General features: G+C 38.7%; 1 protein-coding gene across 1 annotated transcript; it reads left to right on the top strand.

Annotated features, from left to right (window-relative positions):
* Positions 1–406: 406 nt before the first annotated feature.
* On the top strand, positions 407–1,858 carry LOC145163769 (uncharacterized). The gene is made up of 3 exons (XM_079082547.1): positions 407–483; positions 952–1,226; positions 1,449–1,858. Exons 1-3 carry the CDS (start codon positions 407–409, stop codon positions 1,856–1,858), a joined length of 762 nt encoding a protein of 253 aa, XP_078938673.1.
* The last annotated feature ends 11,765 nt before the right edge of the window (positions 1,859–13,623 follow it).

Below are 13,623 nucleotides of genomic sequence, written 5' to 3'. Positions count from 1 at the left end.
AATTGAAAGGGAAGAAAATGAAAAAAATAAAAACAATTGAAAATACGGAATCAACAAATATGATGATGGGATTGATTGTCTAATGATTGCTTAGAGCGACGGGTGTGGGCAACGGGGGTTCCCGTTATTGCTGACATGGCACCTAATAACGACGTCATAACGGGAGGAACACCGACCCCCTAGCCGTTATTAGGTGTTATGACATAACGTGTTATGGTGAGCACGGGAGGTAACGTACGTTATTGCTTGTGTTTTTACTTCAACGGCCATAATTTTGACTGTTTGTTTCAAACGGTAACATAAAAAAAAATCAAGTTTTATATATACTATCACATAACCTATATTATTTTTACCTACAAAACACATACTTCTCTATATATTTCTTTCAATATTTCAAAACCAAAATATGGATCAATTTGATCCGGCCCATCCGTACAACGATGATAACGACGAAGACGATTTGTTCGTGAGTATGATGTACCGGTATTATACAAACAGTCTACTATAGCCAGATCCAGCTCCACCACTCATGCGACGTGCGGCGTTAAATAGAGATCGTGAGTAAGGGCATAAACGGCTAGTTAACGATTACTTTGCGGAAAATTGTGTCTACCAGCCAAACGATTTTAAAAGAAGTTTTCGTTTGCGAAAAAATATGTTTGAAAGGATAGCCAACGCTATGGAAGCAAGGTATCGTTTGTTTCAACTTTTATAATTTATAAAATGTCACTTTTAGATAAAATAAATACAATTTTTTCATGTTTAATATATATTTAGGTATCGTTTGTTTCAACTTTTATAATTTATAAAATGTCACTTTTAGTTAAAATAAATATAATTTTTACATGTTTAATATATATTTAGGTATCGTTTGTTTCAACTTTTATAATTTATAAAATGTCACTATTAGATAAAATAAATATAATTTTTACATGTTTAATATATATTTAGGTATGAATTTTTCCAATTGAGATATGATGCTAGAGACAAACGAGGCTTCACAGGGTTGCAGAAATGTGTTGCTGCAATTAAACTTATGGCAATGGGGGAGTCGCCCGATTCTGTTGACGATTATATGAGAATGTCTGAGAGGACCGCACGAGAAAGTTTGTATTTATTGGCAAGAGGTGTTGTCGAAACCTTCGGTGACCAGTACTTACGCAAACCTTCGTTGCATGATATGCAACAACTATATGCGGCGCATGAAGAAAGACATGGTTTTCCGAGTATGCTTGGGAGCATTGACTGCACACACTGGAAATGGAGAAATTGCCCCGTGGCGTGGAAAGGCCAGTATTCGAGCGGTCATCATGGAGCGCCTTCGTTGGTATTAGAGGCTGTTGCTTCACAAGATTTATGGATTTAACATGCTTTTTTCGGGGTTGCGGGTTCTAACAACGATGTCAACGTTCTCGATCAATCACTAATATTTGACGATCTTTTGTCAGGAAAAGCCCTGGATGCTCCTTTCACAGTGAATGGAAATGAATATAAGTTTGGGTATTACCTTACAGACGGAATATATCCACAATATTCCACGTTTGTGAAGGCGTTTCGACACCCACTAGACCCAAGGGACAAATATTTCAAGAGACGACAAGAAGGAGCACGTAAGGACGTTGAACGTGCTTTTGGGGTTTTGAAATCAAAATGGCACATAGTTGAACATGCAGCGAGACCTTATGAGTTAGATACTCTACCATATATCATGTATGCATGTATCATAATGCATAACATGGTTGTCGAAGATAAAGGACGCAATATTGCAACGTATTCGCCTACGGAGCCAAGACATGTGCAATTTCAACCAGAGACATCGAAATATTTACATAGAGTGGTTGATATTCAAGATCAGTGAAAACACAAGCAACTCTGTGAAGACTTGGTGGATTACATCTATGTTGGTCACGAATATGAAGATGAATAGTTTTAGGCCAAAAAGTTTCGGTTTTATCATCTTTTTTTTTGCTTTTTAGGTTTTCAAATGTTTTTTGTGTTTTGTTGTAATTTTTTTAATGTTGTTTTTAATTTAAGATTTATTAAAATTTTATTTTTACTTTTCAAATGTTATTTTTAATTTATGATTTAAGTTATATGATAAATACAAATACTATGATATAAATAAATAAATAAAAAACAAATTCGAAATATAGAAAAAAAACATAAAAAAATAAAATAAAATAAAATAGAAAATAATTGGTGTTATCACATGTTATTAGATGTTGTCCATTTCCACCTAAGATGCTGACATGACACCTTTTGGGTGTGGTAACATGTAATAACATGTTGCCCACACCAAGTAGTCTTATACACGAATAAATTCGTGCTAATAGGAGCACCCTTTCACAAAATCACAGTAGTCACCAAACATGCATTAAATACATTTTAAATGTCAGAAAAATTAAATATACATTAATTAAATAAATGTACTAGTCTCCAACTATAACAAGAATTAACTTATCTATAACTATAACATACAACAATTAGGTAAAAAGTTCAATTTGAGCAAAACTCAAATTGCCGATTTTTACAAATCGGGTAATCCACCAATATCCCCTTATTAACTTTGTTAAAAAACGAGGGTTTATAACATGTGTTGCTGCAGAAATTGAACCAATAATTTTTATAATATACGATGTTCTTATAATTTAACGTCCCGAAATTATAAAGAGATTTTTCTTCATAAAACAGATTTACCAATTAAACATTTATTTCAAAAGCTAGTGAATAACATTTGATTTGTTGAAAAACATAAATTATCCGAGTTAAGTTTACAAAATCGCGGAAACGAACATCTTCAATGCATGTGTAAAGTCATGTCGAGATCTTCTCACGAACGACCTGCAAAATGTTTAATCCACAACTATAAACTTAAAGTTACTGAGTTCCCAGTATACCACATATTTCACCATACATACAATGCATACACTTTACAATCCTCGACTCTAGCGTCGAGCAAACAAAACTCCTATACACATAAATGCATCATATGCAACGGGCCCAGCCCAACTCATATAACGGGCCCCGACCAACCATACATAACAGACCTCGCCCAACCATACATAAAGGGCCCCACCCAAGAAGTAAACAGATCCAACCCAGACTCCACTGCCAGGAGCCACATCCTAGTCTTCCATATAATGCATAAAGTCATATGTAATGACAGACAGTCGACCAGATGCTCCACCCGATAGCGAACAATCACACAAGAACATCACAATAAGACATTAGACCAAGAGTTCTTAGGCTATCCAACTTAGACTACATAGGACCCAAACTACCATTACCACAGAGTCGTGTAACATATACTAACATATTGCATACCCTTGACAACTAACCTTCCCTAGCTACCCTACCCTTGACCACTTCTCAATTAAGTCATTCGTTGGTCATTCATATATAATCCTTGTAACAGACCTTCCCCAACTGTTACACCCCAGGTCCAACTTTCTAAAAGGCTTCTTTGCCTTCTAAAGAACCATAAAAATCCTTACATTATGGACATGCATGTCCAATGCATGTCTCTCCCAAAACTAGGTTAAGAAGGGGTAATAAATGCAGACAAAACTTCGTTCTTTGCACCAAACAATAAGAGAGTCTAGATCTAGAAATATGATAACCGAGGGACCTCTAGGAGTGATAAAGTTGCCAACTTTATCAAAACCAACCATTCATAACAACATGCCACAAAGAAAAGGGCTTAAAATCTAGATTTACAAAGGATGAGCCAAGAATATGAGAACTTAGAGCCTTACAAGGGTCAAGAAGATACAGCAAAAGATGTAGACAAGCTTGGTAGTTGATCTTTTGCTCAACAAAGTTTTCCTTTAACCTTCGAGTCACCAAAACACTATCAAAAAGCAAAAAGGCAAGGGGAGAGCCTGGGCTTTCATTTAGGGAGGGTGGAGGTTGAAGAGAATGGCCTAACCCTAGAGTTAAGGCTATTAAATATGAAGGAACCCCAAAAAATCATCGGCTTGGGCTAAAGTGTTCACCATGTCGGGACACCCTTCATGTCACATCATGGTGTCCATCAGAAACACACATTCTTCTTTTGGCATGCCACATCGTGGCACTCCGTGAGCCAAGTCGTGGCATATGGTTTTACTCAAAAACCATGCCTTTGACTCCTTTATATCATCAACTGGTCCATTCTGGGAAACGAATATTACTAGGACTAGCAAATATGTACCACAGAAAACCAACCAATATGTTACCAATCGAACCAAGAATATTAGTAACCAATATGTTTAGTAACCAACATGTTTTGTTGGTAGTACCATACCAATTGCAAAATCATGGTATGGTAATGGTACAAAGTTTTCAATAGCACAGTAGTACCATACCAACCAATTCAATATATATATATATATATATATATATATATATATATATATATATATATATATATATAGTATATTTAAAAATTTTAGTATGTTTGGTGCCTATGATTTACGAGCTTTGTTATTAGCATTTACCGAATTAGTAAAGTTTAACGTTTTAAACTTATATTGGTGTGTCCAATTTTTCTCCGTCGCTTTAACTTATAAACTCATCATAGAAATTAATAAAATCATTTTTTATTGAATTTTCAATCTCAACCATTACAAAACTGTTATTCACAACCCCCCCCCCCCCTTGAAGTTTCACAATGCTCAAGAACATGAAAATTGTCATTCATAAAATCCTCATACTATTCGTATATACCATTACCAACATGTACCAAACGAACTTATTGATAGCCAAACAAGTTGGTACCAACTATAATTGGCATGGTAGTGGTAGAAATTTTTTCGTACCAACTATAACTGGTACGATATACGGTTTAGAGAAAAAATGAAGTGGTACTTACCAATTTCACCCCTAGGTATTACAACTCTCCCATGTAACAACCCAAATTTTGAACAAAATTTTTCTCATTTTTAATATAAAAAACCTCAAGTTTTATAAAAACCAAGTTAATAAAATCACAGGTATGTTAAGTACAATCATCCCAAATCAAAGTATCAAAAATGCAAAATCATAAAAATCTGCAAGCTGGAGTGTACATTCAAGCCTTCGCCTTCTCGCGATCATCCGAAGTAACTGAAACACATTTAATCCACAACTTTAATCATAAAGCTTAGTGAGTCCTTCCCAAAATATCTATACAACACAACACAACTAACAACTATGGGTTATCAGCAACCCTAGGGATTATCAGCAATCCCAGTGAGCTAACTACATGCCCAGTGGTTTATCAATACGTTTAGGGGTTATCAGCAATCCTGAGGACTTTCAGCAACCCCAAAGTTAACCACGATTAATTCGGTTAACATATAACAGAAAATAGAAATGAAGACCTAGTTGGTCAACGTATATATCTATCATACAAGAAACTATAGTGAGAAGAGTCACCTCGCGAATAACAGCTAGAAATGTAACAACTCTCACACATATGGTAGACATGAGCAACAAGACACCAAACATCAGTAAAGAAATACCCTCTCAGTCTACACCCTTAAAACCCTAGTTTGACACAAAAGTCAACCATGGTTAACCTCAGCCGATTGTCACGTCGTGACCACCAATAAGTCACGTCGTGACAGGACCTGGACAGAACAGTCACAGACAACGTCATCGTCATGACATGACATGTCATCTGTCATGTCATGAGATCTGTTCTGGACAACTTTGAGCATTAAGCTCTTAATCCCTTAAGATAATCCTTCAGACTTTCCAGAAGGTCTTCCCTAACCCAAAGGACCATAAAAATTGAAGCTTTTCAGTCATGCATGTCCAACGCATGACTTGAATACTAACTAGGTCAATAAAGAGAGAATGAAGCCAAAAATCATGTTTGGAGTCTAAAACCACCACCAAACCTCATATCTGAAACCTATACTAAATAAGAGGCCTCAATGATCTAGAATGTTGCTAACTTTATGGAGCCCATGCATGTTATCCAACCAAACCATGAAGAGAAGTAAATAAAACTTAGATCTAGCATGCTTAATAGAGAAAAGAAAGAGCTTTTGGACTTACAAAGGTCCAGAAGCAAAGCAAGGTGGTGAGGAATGGACTTGCTTGCCAAAATGATGCACCCAAGGAGTTTTATTCTTCTTTAAGGAGTCAAAAATCACCAAATGAGCTCTCCAAGGTCACAAAGGAGGCTAACTTCGATTTGCGCAGGAGGAAGGTGATGGAGGATGAGGGTGTGCAAACCCTAGCCCCCCATTTCCTTTAAATAGGTCATAAATCCTGGGATTAGGGTAAACCCATTCTCACGTCGTGACCAATTATGCATCACGTCATGACCCACAAGGTTGGACACATGTTTCAGCCTGATGGCCACGTCGTGAGGCTTCCTTCCTCACTTCGTAATCAGCTATTAATTGGGGTTTACATTCTTTAATTAAGTTAAAACTTTAAATGACCGCATACCTGTATTTGATGTTACAATTCTCCCCCACTAGAATCATACTTCATCATCAAAGTTCTCAGTCTCAAACAACACAGTGTAATGGGTATGCATTTCCTCCTCGTTCTCAAGTGCACTCAGAACCCTTCTGGTGTTGCCACTACACCTTCACCAAGCCCAAGTCATTGTTACGAAATGTCTTCATTTTCCCATCGTTAATCGCTACCGGTCGCACGACATAATTCAGGCGGTCATCAAACTAAATATCATCGAAAGGTACGACTAATATCTCATCGGTCATACATTTCCGCAACTTGGAAACATGGAAGGTGATAGCTTATTTTATTTCCTTATTTTTATTAGTTTATTTTAGATTTTTAGCTCTTTTTATTAGTATTGCATTGTATATTCTTTATTTTCTTTATCATGGATCGTATCGGGGACTTTTTATTTTGTATTAGGAATTTTGCAGGGTTTTAGAGCTCATTGCGGTTGCGGTTTGACTGGAGTTGGGCTTAGTGGGCTTTTCAATGCTTTATTGGGCTTGGCGGATCCACCAAAGGAGATTTGGGCTTAAAAAGATAAAGGCTTGGATGAAGTGGGCTTGTGAAGATGGATCATGGATAATTAATTTAGGCTTGGAGCATCCATTTTTGAAGCTAAAAGATGATTGGCTAGTTTGAATCATGTGGATATGGAGGGGACCAAAGGAATCTTTGGTAGTGGAAGGGTGGAGTGGAGGAATGAGGAGCCAATAGCATTACAGCAACACTTGCGCGGGTGGAATTTTCGTCGCGCGGGTACCCGCGCAACTGCCCAGTTTGGGCATTTTGGTCATTTGGCACACCATAACCTTGGGGGATGAGATCTAGCAGCCATAACTTCGATTTTACACCATTAGAGACCAGAAGAAGGCGATTTTGGAGCTTGAGACTCATTTCTTTTCATCTTTCCAAGTTATTGGTAGTTTCTTTATGCAATTAGACTTTTGTGATTGTTATTTTATTGCCATGAGTGGCTAATTTCTCTATTTTTGTTAGCCTTGGCTAAAACCTTTGAATGTTTGTGGGTTTTTGAAGGATTCATGTTTATTTATCATTTATCTTATGTTTATGATTCTAGTTCATATTTCATATGCTTGTTTAATGCTTTGATCATGAGCTTGGTACTTGAATAAGCAATTGTTGGTTTATTTCTTTGGTTTAGCATTGAATCATTGAATTTACATAGAACAAGGGCTTTATGATGGTAGAAATCATCTCTAGCTTATGAATCATAACTCCTTTATGGATGTGTAAGCATTGACATCCTCTAGGAATTGGGGATTCCTTCATTCTTAAGGCTAATCAACTTCTTGGGTTCAATTGCTTCAAATGGATCTTTGATTTTGATTAAGAAGGTGTGTTGTGGGCTTCCCCAACTTCCATACTACCTATGAGGAATCTTGGCATATCATGCTTCATGATTTCTATAACCAATTTGGGATGAATGATAAGCTTCATATTGAATCCTAATGATAAACACACAAATGTTCATTGTGTTGAATTGCCTCGGTTAACCAATTCTCACAAATATTTGAGCATCTAGCTTTTTAGTTATTCAAGTCTTTTAGTTTCATCTTGCTTAATTGCAAGCTTTTTAGTTATTCAAGTCTTTTAGTTTTCAAGAAATCACAACACCCCCCTTTTAGTTTAATTGTAGTTAGTTAGTTTATTTACACTAGTTCTATTGGATTGCATTGGTGATTGAATACAACCATTTCCCCGAGGATCGATACCCCTTTTTACCATTATATTACGTTTTATTTGCAAACAAAGGGTGTAATTTGCTTGGTGGACTTGACATCCCACCAGAAGGTGCTATGAATATGACTAAGCTCATCCAGTAAGTCCAATTGGTAGACCACCCTGCCTGCCTAAGTTACCATCCAGAATAGTCCGATAAATCTAGGGCCCCGCTTCCTGAATCGGATAACGTCTTTCCAAGGAGACACCTTCAGGAGTATCATATCCCTGACTTGGAACTCCAACTCAGATCGTCGTTAGTCAGCATAACTCTTTTATCGGCTTTGGTATGTAACCTCTTTCTGACCTGTTGTATGTGTTTCATCGTCTCGAGCACTATCTTTGTGCTCCCCATGACCCTCTAACCAACCTCTACCCAACAAATCGGAGTCCAGCACTTCCTCCCATAGAAAAGCTCGAAGGGAGGCATATCGATGCTGGCGTGATAATTGTTATTGTTGTTGTAGGAAAACTGAACTAAGGGAAGGTAAAAGTCTCAACTCCCACCGAAATCAATGATGCTAGCTCTCAGCATATCCTATAGCGTCTGGATGGTCCGCTCGTTCTGCCCTTTTGTATGCGGATGATAAGCAGTGCTAAAGTGTAACTGGGTTCCCAAATCTTTATGAAACCTCTTCCAAAACCTAGAAGTGAAACAAACATGCCAATCTGAAAAAATCAAAGTAGGCGCACCATGACGAGCAACCACTTCTTGAACATAAATGTTGGTTAACTTCTCAGCCGAAGAACTCTCCCGGATAGCCAAAACGTGCACACTCTTAGTCAACCGATCGATAATCAAATCCCTTTGCAGTCTTCGGTGACTTCATGATGAAGTCCATCGTGATATGCTCTCATTTCCATAATAGGACCTCCATGGGTTGCGATTTGTTGTGAGGTCATTGATGTTCAGCCTTAACCTTCCTATAGGTCAAGCACCTCTCCATGAACCAAGCTATATCCCTCTTCATAAATGGCCACCAGTAACTATGTCTCAGATCGTGATACATCTTTGTTACGCTCGGATGAATAGAAAATCCCTACTTTTGTGCCTCGTCCATCAAAATATGTCAGGTCCCACCCGAATAAGGCAGCCAAACCCTACCATGTAGCGTCAACAACCCCCGATTATCATAATCAAAAGTTGATACCTGACCGACCACATGCTAACTCTTCCGGTTTTCCTCCTTGATGGCCCCTGACTGTGCAACCCTTATCATCTCCAAAACTGGAGTCACAATCTTCGTCCTCAAACATAAACCCTGAATAGGAGTACTAGTTACCATGCAACTCAACGCATCGGCCACCACATTGGCCTTACCTAGGTGGTACAGAATCTCACAGTCATAGTTATTCACTACATCAAGCCATCTTTGCTGCCTCATATTCAAGTTAGGTTGATCCATCAGATACCTCATACTCATGTGGTCCATGTAAATTATACATCGAACCCGATACAAGTAATGGTACCAACTCATGAAGGTGAACACCACCGCCCCCAACTCTAGAGATGCACACAAAAACCGGTTTCACTATTCAAAACCGGATCCAATCCGAAATTGGATTGGATCAAAACCGGTTTTGACCAAACCGGATCGGATCGAATTTAAAACTGGATTTTCAATCGGATCGTAATCCTATATTCCAAATCGGATTTCATACCGGATCGTAAACCGGATTCGCTAAAAATCGGATCCAAATCCGCCCCAAAATCCGATTAAAACCTACTAAATTCGGTTTAAACCGGTTTCAAATCAGATTAGAATCGGATTCGGATTTTGACCGGATTCGGATCGGATTTTGACCGGATCCGGATTGGATTTTGAACGGATCGGATTTTTGATGACGTAAGCGAAACCGGATCGGATTCGGATCCGGATCGGATTCGGGTTTTGTGCATCTCTACCCAACTCCACGTCATGAGTAGGATAATTTTCCTCCTAAGGATTTAGATGTCTCGAAGCATAGGCAATCACATGCCCCCTCTAGGTTAGTATTGCACCCACACCCATAATCTATGCGTCATAGTATACAAAAAAAATCCTTCACTCCCTCCAGGAGGGTAAGTACTGGTGGCTCAAAGAGCTTCTGCCGAAGTATCTTAAATGTTGCCTATTACTCAGGCCCCCATCTGAATTTGACATCCTTCCTCATCATCCTAATCAGAGAAACTACAATTTTGGAGAAATCCCTAATGAATCTTTGATAGTACCCTACCAGCCCAAGGAAACTCTGAATCTCAGAAGAGACTTCGGAACCTCCCACCTCATAACTGCCTCGATCTTGGTCGGGTCGACCAAAATATCGTCCTGGTTGACAAAGTGCCATAGAAACTGGACCTCGCATAACCAGAACTCACACTTGGAGAACTTGGCATACAACCTATATGCCCTAAGAACTCCAAGAAGCTCACACGGATGCTCCTTGGTATTGAAATAGACCAAGATATCATCAAAAAAGCGATCACTGATCGATCCAACATAGGCTTTCACACCTGGTTCATGAGGTCCATGAATGTTGTCGGTGCGTTGTTGAGACCAAAATGTACCACCATGAACTCATAATGCCCACAACGAGTTTGGAAATCCGTCTCCAAGATGTCTTCCTACCGAACCCTCATTTGATGATAACCGGATCTCAAATCGATCTTGGAAAACCAAGATGACCCCTAAAACTAATCAAAAAGGCCCTCAATCTGTAGCAAAGGATACCAGTTCTTCATGGTCAACTTGTTCAACTCCCGGTAATCAATGTACATCCAGTGTGAACCATTCTTCTTCTTGATCAAAAGGATCGGTTCTCCCCACGGTGAGCTGCTCGGTCGAATAAACTTTGTCCCTATCATCCCTTTAAGCTAAGAGGATAACTCATGCATCTCAGGTGGCGCCAGGCGATATGATGCCTTCACAATCGGGACAACACCAGGGATCAGGTCGATCTGGAACTCTACCTGAATCTGGGGAGGCACAATAGGCAACTCCTCCGAGAAAAACATCCAGGAACTCTCTCATAATCGGAACATTGGAAATTGACTGCTTTCCCTCAACTCGTAAAGCAACCACATATGCCTAATACCCCGCACACTCATCATGAAGACACTGCCTCGCCCTAGCAGCAGAACTAACCCTGGTGCCATCACTATAAATAGTCAATACTCCCCTACTAGGTTCGTGAACAGTCAGTAATTGCGTTTCGTATTCAATCATAGCTCCGAACCGGCTCAACCAATCCATACTAGCGATCACGCAAAACCAACCCTGTTGCCCTTGCTATAAATAGTCAATACTCACCCACTAGGGTCGTGAACCTTCACTAACTGCATTTCGTAGTCAATCATAGCTCCGAACCGGCTCAACCAATCCATACTTGCGATCACGCAAACATCTCCCATTGTAATAGGAATAAGATCAATCGGGAATCCGACACCAAAAAATCTCCAATACACCTTCTCGATATACCTCAGAAGGCGAAACCGAGTGATCATCAGCTATAGCGACTCTCAGAGGTCGATCCAGGGCCCCGCGAGAAATACTAAAATTTCTACAAAAAGATGCTGACATAAAACCGACTCACACCTGAGTCAAAGAACACCAAGGCAGGTACATAATTCACAAGAAATGTACGTAACAGTTACTATAGGAGCCCATTTTAACGATCGGCTTGTGCGAAATAATAAGATCTTGAGATTTAACGATGAAAAAAATATATGAAGAACACAATGAGATGAGTAATCTAATAATTTTACTAGAAAGAAAGAGTTACAATATGAAAATGAAGAACACTTGGTGGGAGAGATCCCATCACACTTTCTCTAACTAGAGGACTACGTTTTTGGTGCAAACCTAATACATGACCACTCCCTCCCTATTTATAGAGAGAGAAAACTTACATACAATAAAGGGAATAAAATAACCTAACTTATCACTCGTAATTTGTAAAGTATTTCCATGCTCCAACATTCTCTCACTAAATGCTCGCAAATGATGAGTTATACAAATACAGTGATAAAAGGCTAAAATACGCAGTAACCAACTAGCAAGTGCGGTAAAAAAAAATGATACATAATAAGAACCAAATGTTCAAATGTCTCTGAAACTCTGAAATATATGTGATCTATGATGTTGGCCATGCATCTCTAATCGGTAAAGGTCTTCGGCTTCAAGGTCGCCACTCTTGAGGCAAAAAAATATGATCCAAATCTTCAAACTCATCGCAGGAAAAATGATCAAGTTGAAGATCCAATCAGTAAAACACTTCAACTTCAAGAAGTCTGAAACATCTATAGTTCTCGAAACATAATACACCCAAAATTATTCAAAAGAATAACCTGCTAAAAAATATGAAACATCCTATGGTAGAGTCTGAATAATAAATAATCTAGATTCGAAAAAAATTAGTGAGGCCAAAAATTTGATCATAGTGACCAAAAATCAGTGCCACGTCACATCACTAAATAAATCATCGTCTTCAAAAGTCTCGAAAATCCAAGCTCAAAAAATCATAAAATCATATTCGGATGATAACTGTAACGCCTGGTTCTGGTACATATTTATTTATAATATATTCATTTTAGTAGAGCTACTCGACGAGTTGGGAGCCCCAGACTCGTCGAGTAGAAACGAGATCTAGACGCGGGATTTAAGCTATCTACTCGACGAGTCTAGAGCCCTCGACTCGGCGAGTAGGTCTGCCAGAGTGAAACCCTAATATCGGGGTTTTGCACCTTATTTAAGCATCTTAATCCCCACCTTTTGGCCTCATTTCCAGCCTTCAAGTCCCAAACCCTAATCCAAAAAATCCTAGAGCATTGTGTGAGTGTGTGACCCATTTTTGAGTGATCTTGTGTGATTTGAAGCTTGTAGAAGAAGAATGAGCTAGAGGACTCCAAGAGAGGATTATAGATCCAGAAGCAACATCTCATTCTCTTCACTTTTTTGGTAATCAAGTCTCTAACTTGTCTATTAGTCCATTAGATCTCCTTATTTCCACTTTTTGAGGGTTTTAGTTCAAGAAGCTTGACCCTTGGGATATGGACATCCCAAGCAAGGACCCTTTCAGATATGGGATCATTAAGGGTTTTTAAGGCATAAAGGTGCAAACTTTATGCCATTGGAACCCCCATGCAAGCTCTAAGGTGCCATTTTGGCCTTTTAAGCCCCAAAAGGTCATGCATGGAAGGAAATCTAGAAAATTTACGTTTCCAACTGATGTCAAGGGCCTGGATCTACGTTAGTATGCTTTAGTTTGGAGTATTATGGCTTTTAGACCAAGATCTATGTTCTAGAGAGCTAGGGTTTGAGCTAAACCCATTAAGAAGGACTAATAACGGGTAAAGTTGGAAAGTTTACCCTTAAAAGTGTTCCCAGTATGTAGATGAAGTAGGGAGTTTGGATCTGAATGATAGGAGCTTAATCCATTGAGATGGCTCAATCAGACAGA

Source organism: Lactuca virosa, chromosome 3 (genome assembly GCF_052849685.1).
Source record: "Lactuca virosa cultivar CGN04683 chromosome 3, Lactuca_virosa_CGN04683_v6, whole genome shotgun sequence".
Taxonomy (NCBI): domain Eukaryota; kingdom Viridiplantae; phylum Streptophyta; class Magnoliopsida; order Asterales; family Asteraceae; genus Lactuca; species Lactuca virosa.
This window is presented reverse-complemented; position numbering and strand designations above follow the sequence as displayed.

Excerpts from the sequence above, each read along its gene's own strand:
- LOC145163769 (XM_079082547.1), top strand. The coding sequence starts at position 407 with ATGGATCAATTTGATCCGGCCCATCCGTACAACGATGATAACGACGAA. Across the intron at positions 484-951 it reads TTCGTGAGTATGATGTACCG|GTATGAATTTTTCCAATTGA; the intron begins GTATTATACAAA and ends ATATATATTTAG. Across the intron at positions 1,227-1,448 it reads AGAAAGACATGGTTTTCCGA|GAAAAGCCCTGGATGCTCCT; the intron begins GTATGCTTGGGA and ends ATCTTTTGTCAG.